Raw genomic sequence first — 18467 nt, 5'->3', positions numbered from 1 at the left:
TGGGTGGGCTAAGGTGATATGCTACAGTTAACAGGGTCTTGGACGTGAGACTTGCTACTAGTTTGACTGGGTGCTGTCTTGAGTTCAAGGGGTTATAGTTTGTGGTTTTGTTGTGGTTATAGGCTGTCAATACATTCAGGTTGAGCTATGATTCCAGCTTTGAAGGCAGTGGTCTAAAAGGGTATGTGTTCTCTTGGTGTGGATTTTCCGGTGTTACAATGGGGTCACGGTAATCCTACTTTATTTAGTTTCATTAGGGTGTGTTTCAGTGATGGCATGGCAAAGGAGTTTATGACTGGATTCTAAGGTGCATTACAGATGATGGATACACCAAATGATGTTTGGCTTGACTCTTCCCTTTATGGGAAGTAGATTGAACAATTTTGGGTAGAAGGGAGGGGGAACAGCCTGGTCAGGTTGGTTGGCGGAGAAGAGGGATAGGCTTTCTCTCTTCTCTTCCCCCTCTGATGTCTGGATGTTCATTTCAAGGATCTGGGGAAAGGAAATGAGTAGTTGGAGGAAGCTTGCTGAATAGATAAGCAAGCTGAGGTAAGGATGGTGCTTATTTGCTGGAAGGTAATTCAATGGATGGTGTATGAAGTGAGTTGGGACGCTGCTTCATAAGTAAAGTAAGTGAGTAGAGGTATAGACGCTGCCTACTGGAGCAGGGTGAGTAGGCACGCTGCCCTGATTAACATTACAAGGATGTTATGCTGTATTTAGAATCAATTATATCATGAATAGTTGTAAATAATAAAGATGGTGATCAAAGCTATGCTATGGAAATTTAATAAAGGTCGTCATATGTCATTTGGTGTGATATGTGTTATTGAAGGGGACTGGGACAAATGAAGTTTGGCAACAAACTAAGTTGTCCCGAGACATCTTCATGGGGGGGGGGGGGGTTAGATTAATATTAGAGGGAGTTAAGTGGGTTGGGGAGGTGAAAAGTTTAAGTAGAGGCAGGGATGGCTGGGAGGAAATGAGATAATGATGGGGAGGGGCTTAAGAGGTTTAGTCTAGTGTAGTTGGGTTAAGCAATCACATTTGGTGTGAACTTGCTACCCGCCCACCCTCCCTCTTTTTGTTGGTGGGAAGTAGGGTTATTTATCAGTGGGGGTAGGCGGAGAAGAGGGATATGTTTGCCCTCTTCTGTTCCCCCTCTGATGTCTGGATGTTCATTTCAAGGATCTGGGGAAAGGAAATGAGTAGTTGGAGGAAGCTTGCTGAATAGATAAGTGAGCTGAGGTAAGGATGGTGCTTATTTGGTGGAAGGTAATTCAATGGATGGTGTGTGAAGTGAGTTGGGACGCTGCTTCATAAGTAAACTAAAGGAGCAGAGGTATGGACCCTGCTTGTTGGGCAGGGTGAGTAGGTACGCTGCCCTGATTAACATTACAAGGATGGTGCTTCATAAGTAAAGTAAGTGAGTAGAGGTATGGACGCTGCTTACTGGGGCAGGGTGAGTAGATATTCTGCCCTGATTAACATTACAAGGATGTTATGCTGTATTTAGAATCAATTATATTATGAATAGCTGTAATTAATAAAGATGGTGATCAAAGCTATGTTATGGAAATTTAATAAAGGTCGTCAAATGTCATTTGGTGTGATGTGTGTTACTGAAGGGGACTGGGACAAACTGGATTTTGTTATTAGGTGGCTTGGGATGAGGTGGCTTGAAGGAAACTTACTATAATGAATGCTTTAGCATCTAGGGTCAGGAAGTTATATATTAACTTGTAGACATTTAGCTGTCTAAATTCCTTCTTTGTCCTAAATTCAGATAATTATTTTTTTATGGCAGTAATGGCCAACAGTTTAGCTACAGACTTTCCAGAGTTCATTCACAGGGATCAGTGTTAAATTATACCCAGGCAGAAAGTAATATGAACAAAACAGTTCATGTAAATGAATGTGCTTGGAGGAGCTACTTTGCTGCCTGTGATCATCCTTGACATAGAGAAGGTGTTCGATGTGATTAGTTGGAGCCACCTGGTATTGGTATTAAAATATTTGACCTTTCATATTTATTCTTGCAGTGATACTTTGGTTATTAGTGAAGAAACAGGTATATAAAATTGTAAGGGTCTTCCAAAGTGGATTAGTCTGACTATAGAAGAAGGCAGGTTACTTGTGTCTCCATAATGTTTTCTCTCTACATAAAGCAAGTCACTGACACAATAAAGCTTGATGATGACATTAAGGTTGTCGAGGATGGCTTTAGGGATCATAAACAACTACTCCTTATGGACGAGTACCTGGTGTGAGTAATAGCTAATTACTAGCTGGGACCAGTGAATGCTGTATTTTTATTCATTTTTATTTATGTTGCTTCTGTTTACTGGGTTTGTCCAGCTGGGTTTAATAACCTTAAAACTGTAGCAGATTTCAAGGAGGAAACACCAATGAATTTAGAATGAGAAGCACTGAAGTACTTTGGCATATGTACACGCAGAGCAGCAGTATGGGAGAGGATACTGAAACATGGTGAGCTGCTGCCAAGTATTTTCAAAAGGTTTAAGGCACTGGGGAACTTCTGCTAACATTTCAACATTAAAATGAAGAAATCAAGACTGAGTGATGCCATAGTAAACTATCGAGCACTAAAATATAACTGACTTGATCCACTGTGGGGCAGACTTGTGTCACAGGAATGGCGCTGTGCGACACTGGAAGTAGAATACCCCCTTACCATTCTGCTTTATCTTCAGGTTATTTATTTATCTCTTTCATACACAGAATACAAAAGAGTGAATCTCTGGATAGTATGGAAACTCAGAATAGCCTGCTCCAAAAGAACAAAAGTCTGGAATGAATTTAAGCAAATTAACTGCTTGTTTTGCTTAGTGTAATAAGTATAGATTGCGAAGGTTAGTGTGTAGAAGGTAAGAAATGTAAAAACAGATTTCCTCAGGGGCCAGAAAATAATTTGTATAGGAAATCCTTATCAATTTTGTTAGGAAACAGACTGTCCTGCTAGAAACTGCACAGGTTTTGTTGAGATTTGTATTTTCAGGACAGATATAGAATCGCTTCTCCAGAAGAGTTAACGGAAACATTTTTCTCTTTCATTATTTAATGATCGTACACTAGTGATTTTATTTCATTTACAGATGACACTTTCACTTTTAGGCTATTCACAAACAGAAATTAATGTAATGTTCTAGAATCATGAGGGATGCAGTGTTCTGTCAGCTGCAGAGATATCTAAAACATTTATAAAGTACAGCTGTGCAAGCTGAACTTTCATAATAGTAGATGCTTGAATGATCACTGGTGCAGTAGCCTTAGCTACATGGGTTATATCCTGCATAGGATATAACAGCCAGCCAGTTACCAAAGCTTCAGGGCACCTCCCATGTGTCCAAACTGTCAAACACCTCGAGCTGAGCTGACTAAAAAACAAGTTTGGGTGCAAAGCCCTTCAGAACTTTCTTGCCAGCAGAGAGAGAAGGAGGCTGAGCCCTGAAAGGATAAGGCTAGAAATAAAAAAAAAATGTCCCCAACCTGGCATCAAAAAGACACCAAAAAAAACAAGGGGGATGGAGGAAGAGCATGGCTAATGCAGCAGGGATCATTTGAATGTCTACTGTTATAGCAAGTTCAATTTACAAAATGTCAAAAGCCAAATAGGTTCATAGGTAGGTACTAGGCTATCAGCCCTGGGGCACATATAAGCCTAGCCAAAAAACGTTCCCTGGCTTTTGCCACCCAAGAAAATTATTTTCGTGTGGCCCTGTCAGGCAGTGCCATAGAAGTGATCCTCAGGGTGAATTTTCTTTTTCCCATCCATTCGTCAAGGTTTTTCTTAAAGAGGGATAATGAGGAGCTTTGCTTGACATGAATGAGTAGTTTGTTCCAGAGTATGGGAAGTCTCTGGGACAGTAATCTGTCCCTCCAACATGTTTTGTTTATCGTGGTGACAAGGTTTAGGTCACTGGAGCATGTGGTTCGGAGAGATTGGGATTTCTTTAAGTGTAGCATGTCCAACAGCTCTTGGTTTGACATAGCTTTGTATGTTAGGCAGAGATCACCTCTGAGTAGGCGATATACAATGGAGGAGAGCTGGAGTTTTTTGAGACGGTCTGCATATGGCATCTGTTTGAGGCCGGTAATCCTCTTAGTGAGGTATTTCTGTGGCCTTTCCAATTGTTGTAGGTATCTTGTGAGATACATGCCAAATGGGGCATTGTACTCTATAATGGATCTGATGAGGGATGAGTAGAGAGGAAAATTGACCTCCTTTTTTCTAGAGGAGAACTCTTTTGTGATGAGGTGTGCCATGTAGAAGGATTTCCTGATTACTGTGGTGATGTGGTTATCAAAGGAGAGACTACTGTCCACCTGTGTCCCGTAGTCCCTTATCACACTTTCAGTGTTTAGTAAGCTACCGCCTATGTGGTAGTTCATGGGTACTGTGTTTTTCCCAAAAGGGATGACAATGCACTTCTTAGCATTGAGCTTGAGGCTATGACTTTGACACCAAGCATCTGTCTCTGTGAGGTCCTTTTGAGGAATGGCTACGTCATCAGGTGATTCGATTATGGCTCCCAGTTTGCAGTCGTCTGTGAACTTTGTTAGCCAAAGACCTTCTGTGTTGGCCTGCACTTCAGAGAAGTAGATGCTGAACAGGAGAGGACCCAGGACATAACCCTGTGGTACTCCACTCGTCACTGGTCTGAAGTTGGACTTGGTGTCGGCAACTTTTACTGTGTGAGTTCTGTCAATGAGCCAGTTGGCCACCCATCTTATGACATAGGGATTTATGCCCAGCTTAGTGAGTTTATCTATAATTCCAGAGTGGGGAATGGTATCGAAAGCCTTGATGAGGAGTCAGTCATGTTTAGTAGACATGATCTACCTTTTACAAATCCAAACTGAGTGGGGTCCAGGGTTTGGAGGTTACGTATATCTTTGTTTATAAACTCCAAGATGATATGTTCCATGGTCTTGCAGACCAGGCTCATCAGGCTAATGGGGCGGTAGTTTCCGGGATCCGTGGTGCCACCCACTTTGTGGAGTGGGATAACCGTCACTGTGCACTATTCAGTTGGCACATAGCCTGAGGTGAGGCTATGAGTGAACATGGTCTTAGGTGGGGTGCCAGTTAGTTCTGTAGTTCATGCAGTACGCAGCCTGGGATGTTGTCTGGTCCCACGGATGCTGTGTTCTTGGCTTTGGAGAGTGCGGTCTTTACTTGTTCATCCATGATTACAGGGGCTTTGCATTCTTCCAGTATTAAGATGGGACCTTTGGAGGGTGAGAGGGAGTTAAAGTTAGCACTGAACCTATCTGCCAGGATGTTGGCAATATCGGATGATTCTGTATATTTAGTGCCATTGTGCTGTAGCTCAGAGCAGATCTGAGTGTTGCCATTGAGATTCTTGACATAGCTGTCAAATGCTTTGTGGTTGTCTTTGCAATCAGTGGCAATTTTATTTTCATAATGGACTTTGGATGATTTTATGAGGGATCTCAGCTTCTTGCTGAGGCTGACCAGGGAGTTCCTCCAATCTTGGGATTTTACTCTTTTTGCAACAGCTTCTTCCTTCTGTTTTAGAGTTTGTTTATGGCAGGGGACCACCAGATTGGCTTCCTTTTTTTGGAGGATAACATCTTGATTGTGTTGGTGATGGCATGATCCATGCATTTGTGTATGTGCTTATACAGTGCATTTGTGTAAGATTCAGCAGTCGTACCTCTATTTTCCATCTGCTTGAGTGTCGTGAAGTTTGCCACTTCTGTCTTAAGAAGCATGAAGTTGGATTTAGAGTGGTTTTTGACAGTGGTTTCCTTAATGGGGGCTGGGGGTGGGATATGGATGTCTAGGGTGATTAACTTTGGTTGGATCTGACCAGCAAGGATTTGACCTCGGGCATGGAACACTGGTTACCCATATTGGTAATGACCAGGTCCAGGATATTGGTGCCCCTGATAGGGGTGTGGACAAGCTGATCCAAGGCATTGGAATTTATGAATTCCAGAAAACGTTGAGTGAATGAGTTTGTACATGAGTAGTTTTCCCACTTGATGGTGGGGTAGTTGAAATTGCCCATAATTAAGGTATTGGGTTGTACCTTAATATTTTCCAGTATCTTAAGAAATGAAGAGTGGGAATCCTGGGGCATGGTGGGGGATCTCTAACAAGCTGCATCCTGGATTGCATTCTTGCCCAGTGTTAGTTGCACTTGGATAATTTTGGATGCATTATGTTGAGCAACTAGCCTGGAGGTGTGGATATCCTTAATGAATATGAACACGCCTCCACCATTAGTGTTTTGGTCCAGGTTAGGTGGCCGAAAGGTGTGGTATGAATTATAGCCTGTTAATGCAGGGGTGCTCTCTGGAGCCTTGAACCATGTCTCTGTCACTGCACATATGTCGATGTTCTCCATTTTAAGGAGTGCCTTGAGTGAGTGCATTTTGAGGTTTAGACTTCTAGCATTGAGTAGCATTACCATCAGAGTTTGCTTACTTGTACCTGTTCTTCATATTGATCACTGCTGTAGTAGTCTTAGCAATATGGGTAGATTACCATAGCTAACAATATTTGGAAGGTAGAAGGTGAAGGGTCCAGGAGTCCCTGGAGAATGGTCCTAGCAAAGCATGCTCTAGACCTAGAGAAGGAATCTAGTTTATAGTGCTTTCAAGTAACAGCTTCTAGAATACTTCTAAAATCCAACCCTTTCCAAAAAGCTATAGAAGAAGCCAAGGTCTTTGTAAAGTGGGCCTTGACCCTGCCTGGAATAGATTTGTAATGGTGAGTATAACAAAAGGTAATAGCCTTAGACAACCTTTTGAAATAGTCTGTTTTGACACTGGTTGTCCTTTTTTCTTACTTTCACAGCAAATGAACAATTGAACCAATGATCTGAAAGATTTAGTTTTGTCAAAATAGTACCTGAATTGTCTGTGGACATCCAAGGTATGGAGTATCCTTTCTCTCTCATTTTTAGGTTCAGGAAAGAAAATGGGGAGATGGATAGTTTGACCTAAAGTAAACTCAGATACCATTTTAGGCATAAAAGCAAGATTAGTTCTCAAAGTAACCCTGTCCTTGTGGAAAAATCAGTAATGTTGACTCACCATAAGAGCTTGCAACTCAGATACCCTTCTTGCAGAGGTCAGAGCAATCAATAAAACTGTTTTTCATGTTAAGAACCTCAAATCAGCCAGACGAGTTGGTTCAAATTAAGATTGAAAGAAGGGGCCACCAGTTTACTTGGAGCCTCTTATGAAAACCCCTTTTCCAAAGCCCCCACCCTCTTAGCCCAAGAAATCTTGACAAAGCCTGACAAAATGGGGGGACAAAGGCCCAAAAATAGGGACAGATTTTAAATATTATTCTTATAAACTTCAAAAGTAGCTAGAATAACAGGGTTTATGTTAAAAATGTTTTTCTAATGAATATGAAGTCAGAAACTCAAATGTATGTCATTATTTACTGATTTCATTCCTCGGATCATACCATTAATTTGCCAAAAAGACATAGATTTTATGAGGAACAGACCAATATTTTGAGGCAAAAATCTGGACATTCTGCGAAAATCTGGACAGTTGAGAGGTATGCCCCTTTCAAGAACATTTTGATATGTGACTGCCTCGAAAGAGGAGGCTCCATGGGCAGACATGCTGAAATGGCCAATCAATGAACCTTGATAGAGGAATAAAAAAGGCCACAGGATAGTAAGTCACAAAATATTGTACAACAAGAAAAGAACTAGCCCTGAGTAGGTGCTGGTTATGTTGTTGGCACCAACTAGAAAACCTTTTCCTTTTGCTAATATATGATTTTCTAGTAGCAGACTTCTTTCCTCTATTAGTATCTGCTGCATGTCCTCAGAAAACAGATGCCTAAAAGGAATTAAGACCCTATCATCTAGGCAGTCAGATGAAGATGGTTGTTGTAAGGGTGTATCAAACACCCCTGTTCTTTTGTGAGTAGATCCATTCTGTGAGGAAGCCAAATTGTCCCTGGCCATGTTCAATTGAAGGGAGAACCATGGTTGCCTGGGTCAGAAGGGAGTCACGACAATGATCTTGGAGGACTCCTTCTGAATCTTCAGAAGTTCCCTGGCTATTAGTTGAAAGGCATACAGAAACATTCCTGTCTAAAGAAAAGAAAAGGTGCTGTCTGCTTTCCAGGCCTTCTTGCATGGAGTCCTGGAACACAATTTTGCCAGCTGATTGTTCAGAGAGGAGGCAAAGAGGACTAATTGAGGAACTCCCCACAGATGGATCAAATCTTGGAAGACCCTTGGGTCTAGTTTCCATTTGTGAAGGTCTGCCCTGGTCCTTCTCAGTTTGTCGCCACATAATTTCGCTCTGACATAATGTAGGATGCCTGTAGAGTGAAATTGTGCTATGAAGTTATATACTATATATATATATATATATATATATATATATATATATATATATATATATATATACATACATATACTAACATGGCTAGTCTGTAAAGGGGATACAAACTGGCACCCCCTTGCTTGTTGCTGTACCACATCACTGTGGTATTGTGTATAACCCCTTGAAGAGGTCCCTGACACCAACGACGGTTCAGAGAATTGAGTGCCTTGATCAGGGCAAGCTTCTCCTTGATATTTATGTGTTTGCATTTGTCCTTGGTGTCTCACACCCCCTGCTCTTTTATTATTCCAGAAAATGCTCTCTAAACAAAGTCTGAAGAATCTGTGGTCACTGGTTGCTTTGGAACAGGGGGGAGAGAATGGAAAACTTTGATTTAAGGATATCTTTTGTCTCCAGCAAATGATTTCTCTTCTGACATTTCTAGTAATGAGATCTGAAAAGATAAAGGGTGTTGATGCTGGGACAAAAGAGATTTCAAATACCACTGTATCTTTCTCTTATGTAGTCTTGCCAGGGGTATCATGAGAATCATAGATGCCATAAGACCCAAAATCTAGAGGTATTCCCTCACAGTGACTGACATCTGAGTGGAAAAACTTAGAATTAGGTCTAAATAAAGATCTATTTTTTCCGTGGAAGAAAAAGTTCTTTTACCTGAGGTGTCTAGCTGACATCCCAGGAACACAAGATTTTTGAATGTTCTCTTAGAATCCCAGCTTGTGCAAGAGATCTCTCACCCAAGAGAGTGATTTCTGATATTTTGGAAAAAAAAACTCGCAAAAATAAACAAGTCATCTAAGTATGGAAAAAGTTGATACCCTGTAGCCTGCAATGAGTTATAACTGGAGCTAGACACTTTGTGAGCACTCTTTGTGCAGTGGATAGTCTAAAGTTTAAGGGAGAGAACTGATAATGTGATTCAGACACACAAAACCTTAAGAAACTCTTGAAGTCTGGATGAATAGGAACGTGATAATAAGCATATTTTAAGTATAGTATTACTAGGAAACCTGAAAGAGGAAGAAGAGGCAATAGATTGTGGAGTGACATAATTTTGAATCTGAGCACTATCACAAACAGGTTTAAGAAAGAAAGAAAGAAAAAGAATTGGTCTTCACGCATTTTCTTTTTTGGGGACTAAGAAGGTCCTTGAATAAAACCCCTTCCCCACTGGGAAAGAGGAACTGGTTCTATTACTCCTTGGGACAGCATGTGTTGAAGAACAGGTGGAAACAAGACAAAACAAACAGTCTGATCTGCAGGATGAGGCATGACCCCCTGGGAAGGAGGAATTTCTTCCCACTGCTAGCTATAACCATGTTGAATGATTTTCAGAGCCCATTTGTCTGAAACAATCTGTCTCCAAAGAGAAAAATGGAAATTTCAGACAAAGTGGGCCAGAGTGGGAGGGGGGTTCAAAAGGTCTCTTGAATGGTCATTCAGACTTGTAAGAAAGTCCTTGGTTTTGGGAGATTTGAGACTTCTTTTCAGAACCTCCTTGCCACTTCTTCTTAAACATCTATTTACTTGAATTCTGTTGAGACTGCTTATTCTGTTTTTGTTTCAGAAATTGGATGAAGAAAAACAAATTCCCTAGGGTTGAAAAATCTTAGAGATTCCCTAGATCACCATGCCTCTTTCATAGGTTCATAGGTTCATAGGTTCATAGGTTCATACTAGGCTATCTGCCCTGGGGCAATTATAAGCCTAGTCCGATTCTGTATGGCTTACTCCACCCCTTGATTTGAGTATACTGTGCCCTTTTTAAGGTTTAGTTTACTGTGCCTCTGTCTAATAGTGACATGGGAGTAATCCCTGGGACAAACCTATGATCCCCCATCCACCTATCGAGATTCTTCTTGAAGAGATTCAGTGAGGTGCTCTGCCTCACATGAACTGGAATTCTATTCCAGAGAGAAGGGAGCCTCTGGGTTATGAACCTGTCCCTCCAGCAAGTTCTATTTATTTCTGTGGTGAGGTTCAAGTCCCTCGAGCGTGTGGCTCTAAGGGATTTAGATTTACTGAGGTGGAGCATGTCCATTAATTCTGGATTTGACATAGCTTTGTATGTCAGGCATAGATCGCCTCAAAGTAGGCGGTATGCAACTGAGTAGAGCTGGAGTTTTTAACCGAGCAGCATATGGCATCTGTTTGAGACCCTTGATCCTCTTGGTGAGATACTTTTGGGGTCTTTCTAATTGCTGCAGGTGTCAGGTAAGGTACATCCCAAAAGGGGCATTGTATTCTATGATGGGCCTGATGAGGGATGAATAAAGGGCAAGATTACCTCTCTTGATCTAGATGTGAAACCCTTCGTGATGAGGTGGGCTATGTAGAAGGTCTTTCTAACCACTTTGGCAATGTGGTTTTCAAAGGAGAGATTGTTATCAACTTGGGTCCCCAGGTCCCTAATAACTTTCTCTGTACTTAATGGGTTTCCACCTATGTGGTAATTTGTGGGCACATTGTTTTGCCAAAGGGTATGACTATACATTTTGGCATTTAGTTTTAAACCATGGTGCTGGCACCAGTTATCTGTCTCTGTGAGACCTTTTGAAGGATGTTTGTGTCAGCTGGAGAGTTGATTATGGCCCAGTTTGCAGTCGTCTGCGAACTTGGTGAGCCATAGTCCTCCCACGTTTGCCTGTACCTCGGAAAAGTATATACCGAACAAGAGTGGTCCCAGGACAGAAGCCTGTGGGACGCCACTTGTGACCGGTTTTGAGTCTGACATGGCTCTAGCAACTCTCACTCTGTGGGTTCTGTCCTTGAGCCAGTTTGTGACCCATCTTGTGACATAGGGGTTTATATTTAAGCTGGATAGCTTATCTATGATGCCCGAGTGGGGTATTGTGTCAAATGCCTTTGCAAGGTCCAGATAGGCTGTGTGGACTACCTTCCCTTCATCTATGGCTTTGGTGACTGTTTCGAAGAAGTAAACCAGGTTCAAAAGGCAGGATCTGCCCTTGACAAAGCCAAACTGGGTAGGATCTAGTGTCTGTAGGTCCCCAATGTCTTTGTTTATGAGCTCCATGATGATCCTCTCCATAGCCTTGCAGACTAAGCTAGTCAGGCTTATGGGGCGATAGTTTCCAGGGTCCATAGAGGCTCCACCTTTGTGGAGTGGGACCACTGTTGCTGTACGCCATTCTGTGGGCACATATCCTGTAGTGAGGCTGAGATTGTATAGCTGTTTTATTTGAGGGATTAGTTCCTCTTGGAGTTCATGTAGGACGCAACCTGGGATGCCATCTGGTCCCATGGAAGCAGTGTTTTTTGCTTTGGAGAGGGCAGCCTTCACCTGAGCATCAGAGATGTTTGGGAGGCAGCCCTCTGCCGGGATAGATACTTGCTCTTTTGGGGGGGGTGGAGAAGTTTGCACTGAACCTGTCTGCCAGGATATTGGCGATGTCTGTGGGTTCAGTGTATTTTTTGTCGTTTAGAATCAACTCAGAACAAGTCTGGGAGTTGCATCCCAGGTTTCTAACATAACTGAAAAAAGCCTTATGATTGTCTTTGGTGTCCTGTGCAATATTTCTCTCGAAGCTGGCCTTGGAGGATTTTATGAGGGATCATAATTTTTTGCTAGTACTGATCAGAGATGCCTTCCCTATTAGGAATTTTGCTCTATCATGTAGTAGCTTCCTCCTTCTGTTGTACAGTTTATTTATGGCAGGGGTCCACCAGACTGGACGCCTGCCTTTGGATGATTGGGTCTTGGTTTTGTTTGGGATAGCATGATCCATGCATTCCTGGAGATGTCCGTAGAATGCATTTATATAGGATTCTGCAGTTTGGGCCATAGTTTCCACTGGCCCTGGGGCCTTGAAGGATTCCACTTCGGTTTTGAGAAGTGAGACGTTCGCTTTAAAGAAGTTTTTCACTGTGGTTTTCTGGGCTGGGTGTGGGGTCGGGATGTGGACATCCAGTGAAATTAATTTATGGTCTGATCTTACCAATGAGGGATATACTTCTGGTGTGGAGCATAGAGTCCCCATGTTGGTAATGATCAGGTCTAGTATGTTGTCCCCTCTTGTGGGAGTGGTGACTAGTTGTTCCATAGCATTTGAGTTTATAATTTCCAGGAACCTTTGGGCTAAGGTGCTGGGGCTTGAGTAGTGCTCCCAGTCAATGTTTGGGTAGTTGAAGTCACCCAATATAATGGTGTTCAGAGAGATCTTCATGTTTTCCAATGTTTTTACCCACTGTTAGTTGCACATGGATGGTCTCTGATACTTCGTGCAATGCCACTAACCTGGAGGTGTGGATATCCTTGATAAATATGGAAACTCCCCCTCCTTTTGTGGTTCAGTCCAGGTTTTGGGGCCGAAAAGCATGATATGAGGTATAGCCTGGTAGTGCTGGGGTGCTCTCTGGAGCCTTGAACCAGGTTTCTGTCACTGCACAGATATCAATGTTCTCCATACTGAGGAGAGCTTCGAGTGCGTGCATCTTGAGGTTAAGACTTCAGGCGTTTAGCAGCATTACCCTTAGTTTCTTGTTCCTTGTGCTGTCTATGGGGGTGGGTTTGACTTTTTGCCACTTCTTCTTAAACACATTTTGATCACCTCCGCAGCACAGGGGACAAACACTAAATCTCTATCCAAGGGAGAATTTAAAATCTCATTTTTAACATTATTTTGGAGGTTCTGAAAATGCAGCCATGCAAACCTCCTTAAAACAGTACCAGTGACCATTGCCTTGGAAGAAATATCAACAGAATCACACACACACTGTAAACAATGGGTAGTGACCTGTGCAATAGAAGAAACTGTTATTTAAAGCAGATTTTTTCACAAGAAGAAACTGTAGGTAAAGCATTCCTCATACGTTCAAAATATGTCAGAATAAACTTTAACATATGAGCCTGACAATTTAAAATTCTGAAATTCAAAGTTTCAGAAGTTTACACTTTTATCCCATACCTATCAACAATTTCCCATCCTTATTAGAAAGAGAAGGATTGGAATTAACTAAGTGCTTAGCAGCAAAGGAGTCAACTAAGGCTATAGCTGCTCGGACAGGTTTTGGAATAGTGTATAAAATTTTAAAACAGTGAGGAACTTAATACATCCTATCTGCCATTTTAGAGACAGCTGGCTAACTATCAGGAAAATTGCAGGCAGTAAGACACACATTTTCCAAAACAGACAAGACAGGAGGAATGGGTGTAGGTTCTAGAAAATCCTTCTGTAACAACTCATAATATTTTTTGAGGGACTAAGAAGCCTCAGTGTTCTCCCACTGAAAACAATGGGGCATTCTATCAATAGTCTCAGAGAAAGGGACACCACCACAAGGCGAATCAGAAAGAGAGCTCTGTTGAGTCTGAATCAGAAATCTGAGGACAAAACCTTGAATCCATCCCTGCATCTTCCTGTTCAGATTCAGAATTTTGAATTTCTTCAGGAAAGGATGCATCCCTCTTTCCTTTACTGGAAACTACTCTACAAGAAGAATTAATAGCCTGAATCAAACTCTGAGCTAGTCAATCCCAGTAAACTACTCCTATCCAAAGTAATTTGAGGAGGGGTAGATACAGCTTGGTTTTGTCTTCTTTTTGACAGGAAAAATGTGGCCAACCATGTTACTAATGGAGGGTGCTGCTTCCCCAGGGATGAGTGCAACATTCTGACACAAAAGGGAAACCTTCCCTGTTCCCTCTCCCTGGACTGACAAGAGTGGTTCTTCCTTGCCCACTGAGAGGATCCCAAAAAATGCAGAGGACATGACTAATCCCTGGGTCCATAGTGGCTGTAGGTGCTACATCAGAGGGCTCAGGGGTAAAAGATGAGTGTTCTGATGTACAACAAATGGCCAGAGCAGAGTTGCCCACTTGTGGCTGAGGCAAAGTGCTAGCCTACTGTGTTGGCAAAAGTTGTTTGGATAACTTTTTCTTTTTGTAGCTGGAAGAAGGGCTGACCATGGGAGTGACAATCTGTTCCATGGTCAAGCCAAAAATTGTACCGGTATCCTGGGGAAAACAAGCAACAATACTGGTAAAACTACCAGTCCACAAAAGTTACTTTTTTGACAGAAAAAAACAGTAACAAGAACTTTCAAAACAGTATGGCAACAGAGGCAATCCACTAAAACACAACACACTTAGCTTTAAATAGCTTTCCTGAAAATAAAAGTAATAAAACATCAGTAAAAATTAAGAAAATGGAAAGTTCTTCACAAAAGGGAATTTACCTGCCCAGCTAAGGAAAGCACAGGCCAACCATTGATCCTCAGAAGCCTCAGAGAAGTCTACTGTTTAGCAGCAGTAAAGCTCTGAAGGACTTTGAGCCCAAACATTTAGTCAGCTCAGGTTGAGCCACTTGATAGTTTGGGTGTGTGGAAGGTGCCCTGAAGCACCCATATAGCTAAGACTACTGCAGCAGTGATCAATATGAACATCTACTATGCATATAGTTGCAGGATTAATAATATGAAGGCAGTCTGATGACATTACTACACTTTTGTACTAACCCATCTTTAATACCATGGATGGGGGTTATCTTACTGATGTAGTCTTAGAAATCATGACATATTTTGGACACTTTCACCATTTATCAGCCCTGGACTATCCATGGTCTGTTTTATACTCTGTTATAATAATTCACAATCTACTTAAAGAGCAGAAAATTTAAGTTTCACTTTGGCTTGCTCTGGGGAAAGCCCTAACTACGCCTCAGCTGACTCGAGCTGCAATAGCAGTTCACTTGCTTGATGATGCAGGTAGGGCAGATGGGCATACCCTTCCTTAGCGAGGGATGGGTTAACATGTGCTCAGAAAGAACACCTTATGTGAAGGCATAAACTCTTTGGTGGAGACCATGCACACAGCACACATCCTTGTGGGGTGATAGGGTAGTCATGCTGACATACACCTCTTGCCGAAGTGAAGGCAGGCCAGCGGATGATATTGCATTGTACTCCTGGTCCCCTGAATCCATGGCTGACCATGTATAGTGGTAGTGGACCCTGATGGGTGCAAGAATAATGGCTTCTGTGATTAGCTCTCACCAAAAGGGTGGAATGATCTGATGCACTGTGTGAGCTTGATGGCCATTGGCCATTTAGTCTCAGCCTTGTACAGCTGTAGTTGCCCTATGGGCCTGAAGAGAAACCCAAAACCTATGCCTTCATATATATACATATATATATATATATATATATATATATATGTGTGTGTGTGTGTGTGTGTGTGTGTCTATGTCATACGTTTGAGCTATACAAAAAAAAATATTTGAATACACAAAACTTTGAATCACATGCATTTGAAAAAAAAAAAAAAAAAACGCTTCCCAACATCTTCCTCACTACCTGCTAATTATATACCAACTCTAACATCACACTACAACGGGAAAAGGGCAAATTACCTTATCCCCACTGTACCACTGTCTCACGCACCTAAACAGTGGCAATGTTCGAAAAGTTCATTTTCAAAGACTGCAGCCAGTAGTTCAAGTGCTTGAATTCTTCAATGTTTGAGCATTTGAGTGGAACCCATGTATGTGTGTATGTGTATATGGATCTACTTCTAATGCTCGAATGGCCGTATCATTGAATTTCATTTTCATGAGATGAAAATCACAAAAACGAAATACCCAGACGGTGACTTTTTCCCAGGGCAAGTAAACAGTTGCCCAAACTGCAATGAAACACACACCGGAGTAAATAAAAAACCCACCTAGGTGGGGGTCTATACCTCACACCCTCCAATATGGGGGGCTTTGCCCCCACACCCCCAACTACATATACCAAATCTGGGATCGCACTACAGTGTAGAAAAGGGCATGTCGGGTAAGTGTTTACTTGCCCTTTGAAAAATTTCGGGTGTTTCGTTTTCATGATTTTTGTCTCATGTAATTTTGTCTCACGAAAATGAAATTGTATGATATGGCCATTTGTGTATTAGAAGGGGATCTGTATGTCAAAGTCAAAAGTCAAAGAAAACTTTATTTTCATTCAAATCAATACCAAAGTGTAGCTGAATGAAGTTGCATTGCTTCATTCCTAGTGCAAAGATATACATATGTAAAAATGTTGTAGTAAAAAGTAATTTGACATCACAAAAACATGCCATAAAAATATAAATAGATAGAACAACATATAGATATTGCCAAGTGAATTTTGCACTCTCTTGAATCTCTCTTATAAAGGTACAGGTCAAGGACAGACAGTTAGAATTACACATCCAGATATGGACACTGAATCTCTGTATTGCACTCATATGAACTGTGTAAAATTAGTGAAAATTAGTAGAACATGATGAGCCTGTAATGTGTTGTATTCCTGATCAGACAGATATATACATGCCTAGGTGATGGGGGGGGGGGGGGGGGCTGACTTTGTTCTGTTTTGCCTGTTGGCAGAGTTCAACAGTCTAATGGATATGGGGAAAAAATGTTGTTTAACCTGGAAGTCTTGCAGTGCATGCTTCTGTATCTTCTGCCCTAGGATAGGTGGGAGAACATGCTATTTGCAGGCTGGGAAAGGTCATTGGTTATCTTTTTTGGCTCTTCGTATGCAGCAAGACTCGTGCAAGACTTCCAGGGTGTAAGTGAAGAACCAACGATTTTCTCCACTGCCCTAACAACTCGCCTGAGAGCACTATGGTCAGAGGCATTACAATTCCCATAGCAGACTATGATGTTGTTGGTTAGGACGCTCTCAATGGTGCCCCTATAGAATGCTTGGAGGATGGACTGAGACAAGTGTATTTTTCTCGGTTTCCTTAAGAAGTGCAACTGTTGCCGTGCTTTTTTGACAACGTGTGTGTGCTCTGACCAGGACAAGTCCTCTGAGATGTGCATTCCCAGAAATGTCATGCTCCTGACTCTCTTCACTGACACTCCTTTTATCTCTTGATGTTTATGTGCTACCATGTTATAAATGGAAGTTTTATATCATTCTTTTTTGTAGGTTCAGATGCCAGTACTATATTTCACTATCCTGTACACTAAGACATGCTTCCTGATGTCATTAACAATTTACACAATTTACTAGCAAAGGAACCGGTGAAATGGTGCAGTAAGTTCGGTAACAGACAGGCTTAATATGAACCTCCGCAAAACAAAAGCTGTTTGGTTTGAGAGCAAAAGCCACATGTTCTTGTTACTTTACACATTACTGTTCAATGTGCATATAATGGAACAGCTGAGGATCTGTACACTTACAGAATATCTGGTGCCCTGTCTTTGTCCTAATCTGGCCTTAGGCTTCCTGGACCACCAAATCAGCATGTATACAAACAAATAATGACAGTTAATTATGGTTATGGTGTTATCCTTCAGACTTTTACTGGTTTTACATTTTTATCATAATTTAGGAAAAGCCGAAAGAAGAAGAAGAAGATCATAATTTAGTCACTTAAGAGAGCAGGGCAAATGTCAGGTCTTTACTAAAACTATGGCGCATGTGGTTAAGATTTCAGAGGAGTCATTTAAAAAAATGAAAGATTTTTTTTTCTGGAATAGGATAAAACAGTTAGTGATCCATGTCTGAGGATTTGCTATTGCAAACAATAACTAAGTCTGATAGTATCCTCTGTTTGACAACATTTCTGATGCATGTGAGTTGGCATATTATTTTATTAGTTTTTTTCAACCATGGCTGAAACAGAAACACACACACACACACACACACACACACACACACACACACACACACACACACACACACACACACACACACACACACACACACACACGTTTCCACCATTGTTAACAAGTCACATTATTACAGTTGGTGAGTGGTTGCTCTATTGCTAAAAATTTTGAGCCATTCCAAAAGTATGATATTTTAATATACATTCTGCTATGTACTTACTTGTGAATATGGATATTTGTATAGGGCTTCCAAGTACTGTGTTATCAGCTGCAACTGCAAGTACTTTAAAAGTATAGTTGCTTCCTGCAGTAAGATTAGTAATAGTTGTGGATTCAGTAAATACTGTTTGATCCACTGAAGACTGTCCCACAACTTGTACTTTGTATGAATTAGCAAGTCCAGATGGATGGTTCCAAGCTAGGAGTACAGATGTTGTAGAAATATTACGAGCAGTGAGATTCTGAATCACATCTGGTTCTGAAAAAATGAAGATA

General features: G+C 41.5%; 1 protein-coding gene across 1 annotated transcript in view; it reads right to left on the bottom strand.

The window, feature by feature from the left end:
* The window catches only part of LOC122801261 (fibronectin-like), a 363509-nt gene that overhangs the window by 114873 nt on the left and 230169 nt on the right, over positions 1 to 18467 (bottom strand). Inside the window, exon 15 of the mRNA XM_044070812.1 lies at positions 18193 to 18450. Within this exon, the coding sequence (XP_043926747.1) occupies positions 18193 to 18450 (258 nt within the window). The remainder of the gene's footprint in view (positions 1 to 18192; positions 18451 to 18467) is intronic.

Source organism: Protopterus annectens, chromosome 4.part1 (genome assembly GCF_019279795.1).
Source record: "Protopterus annectens isolate FY-2018-M chromosome 4.part1, PAN1.0, whole genome shotgun sequence".
NCBI lineage: Eukaryota > Metazoa > Chordata > Ceratodontiformes > Protopteridae > Protopterus > Protopterus annectens.
This window is presented reverse-complemented; position numbering and strand designations above follow the sequence as displayed.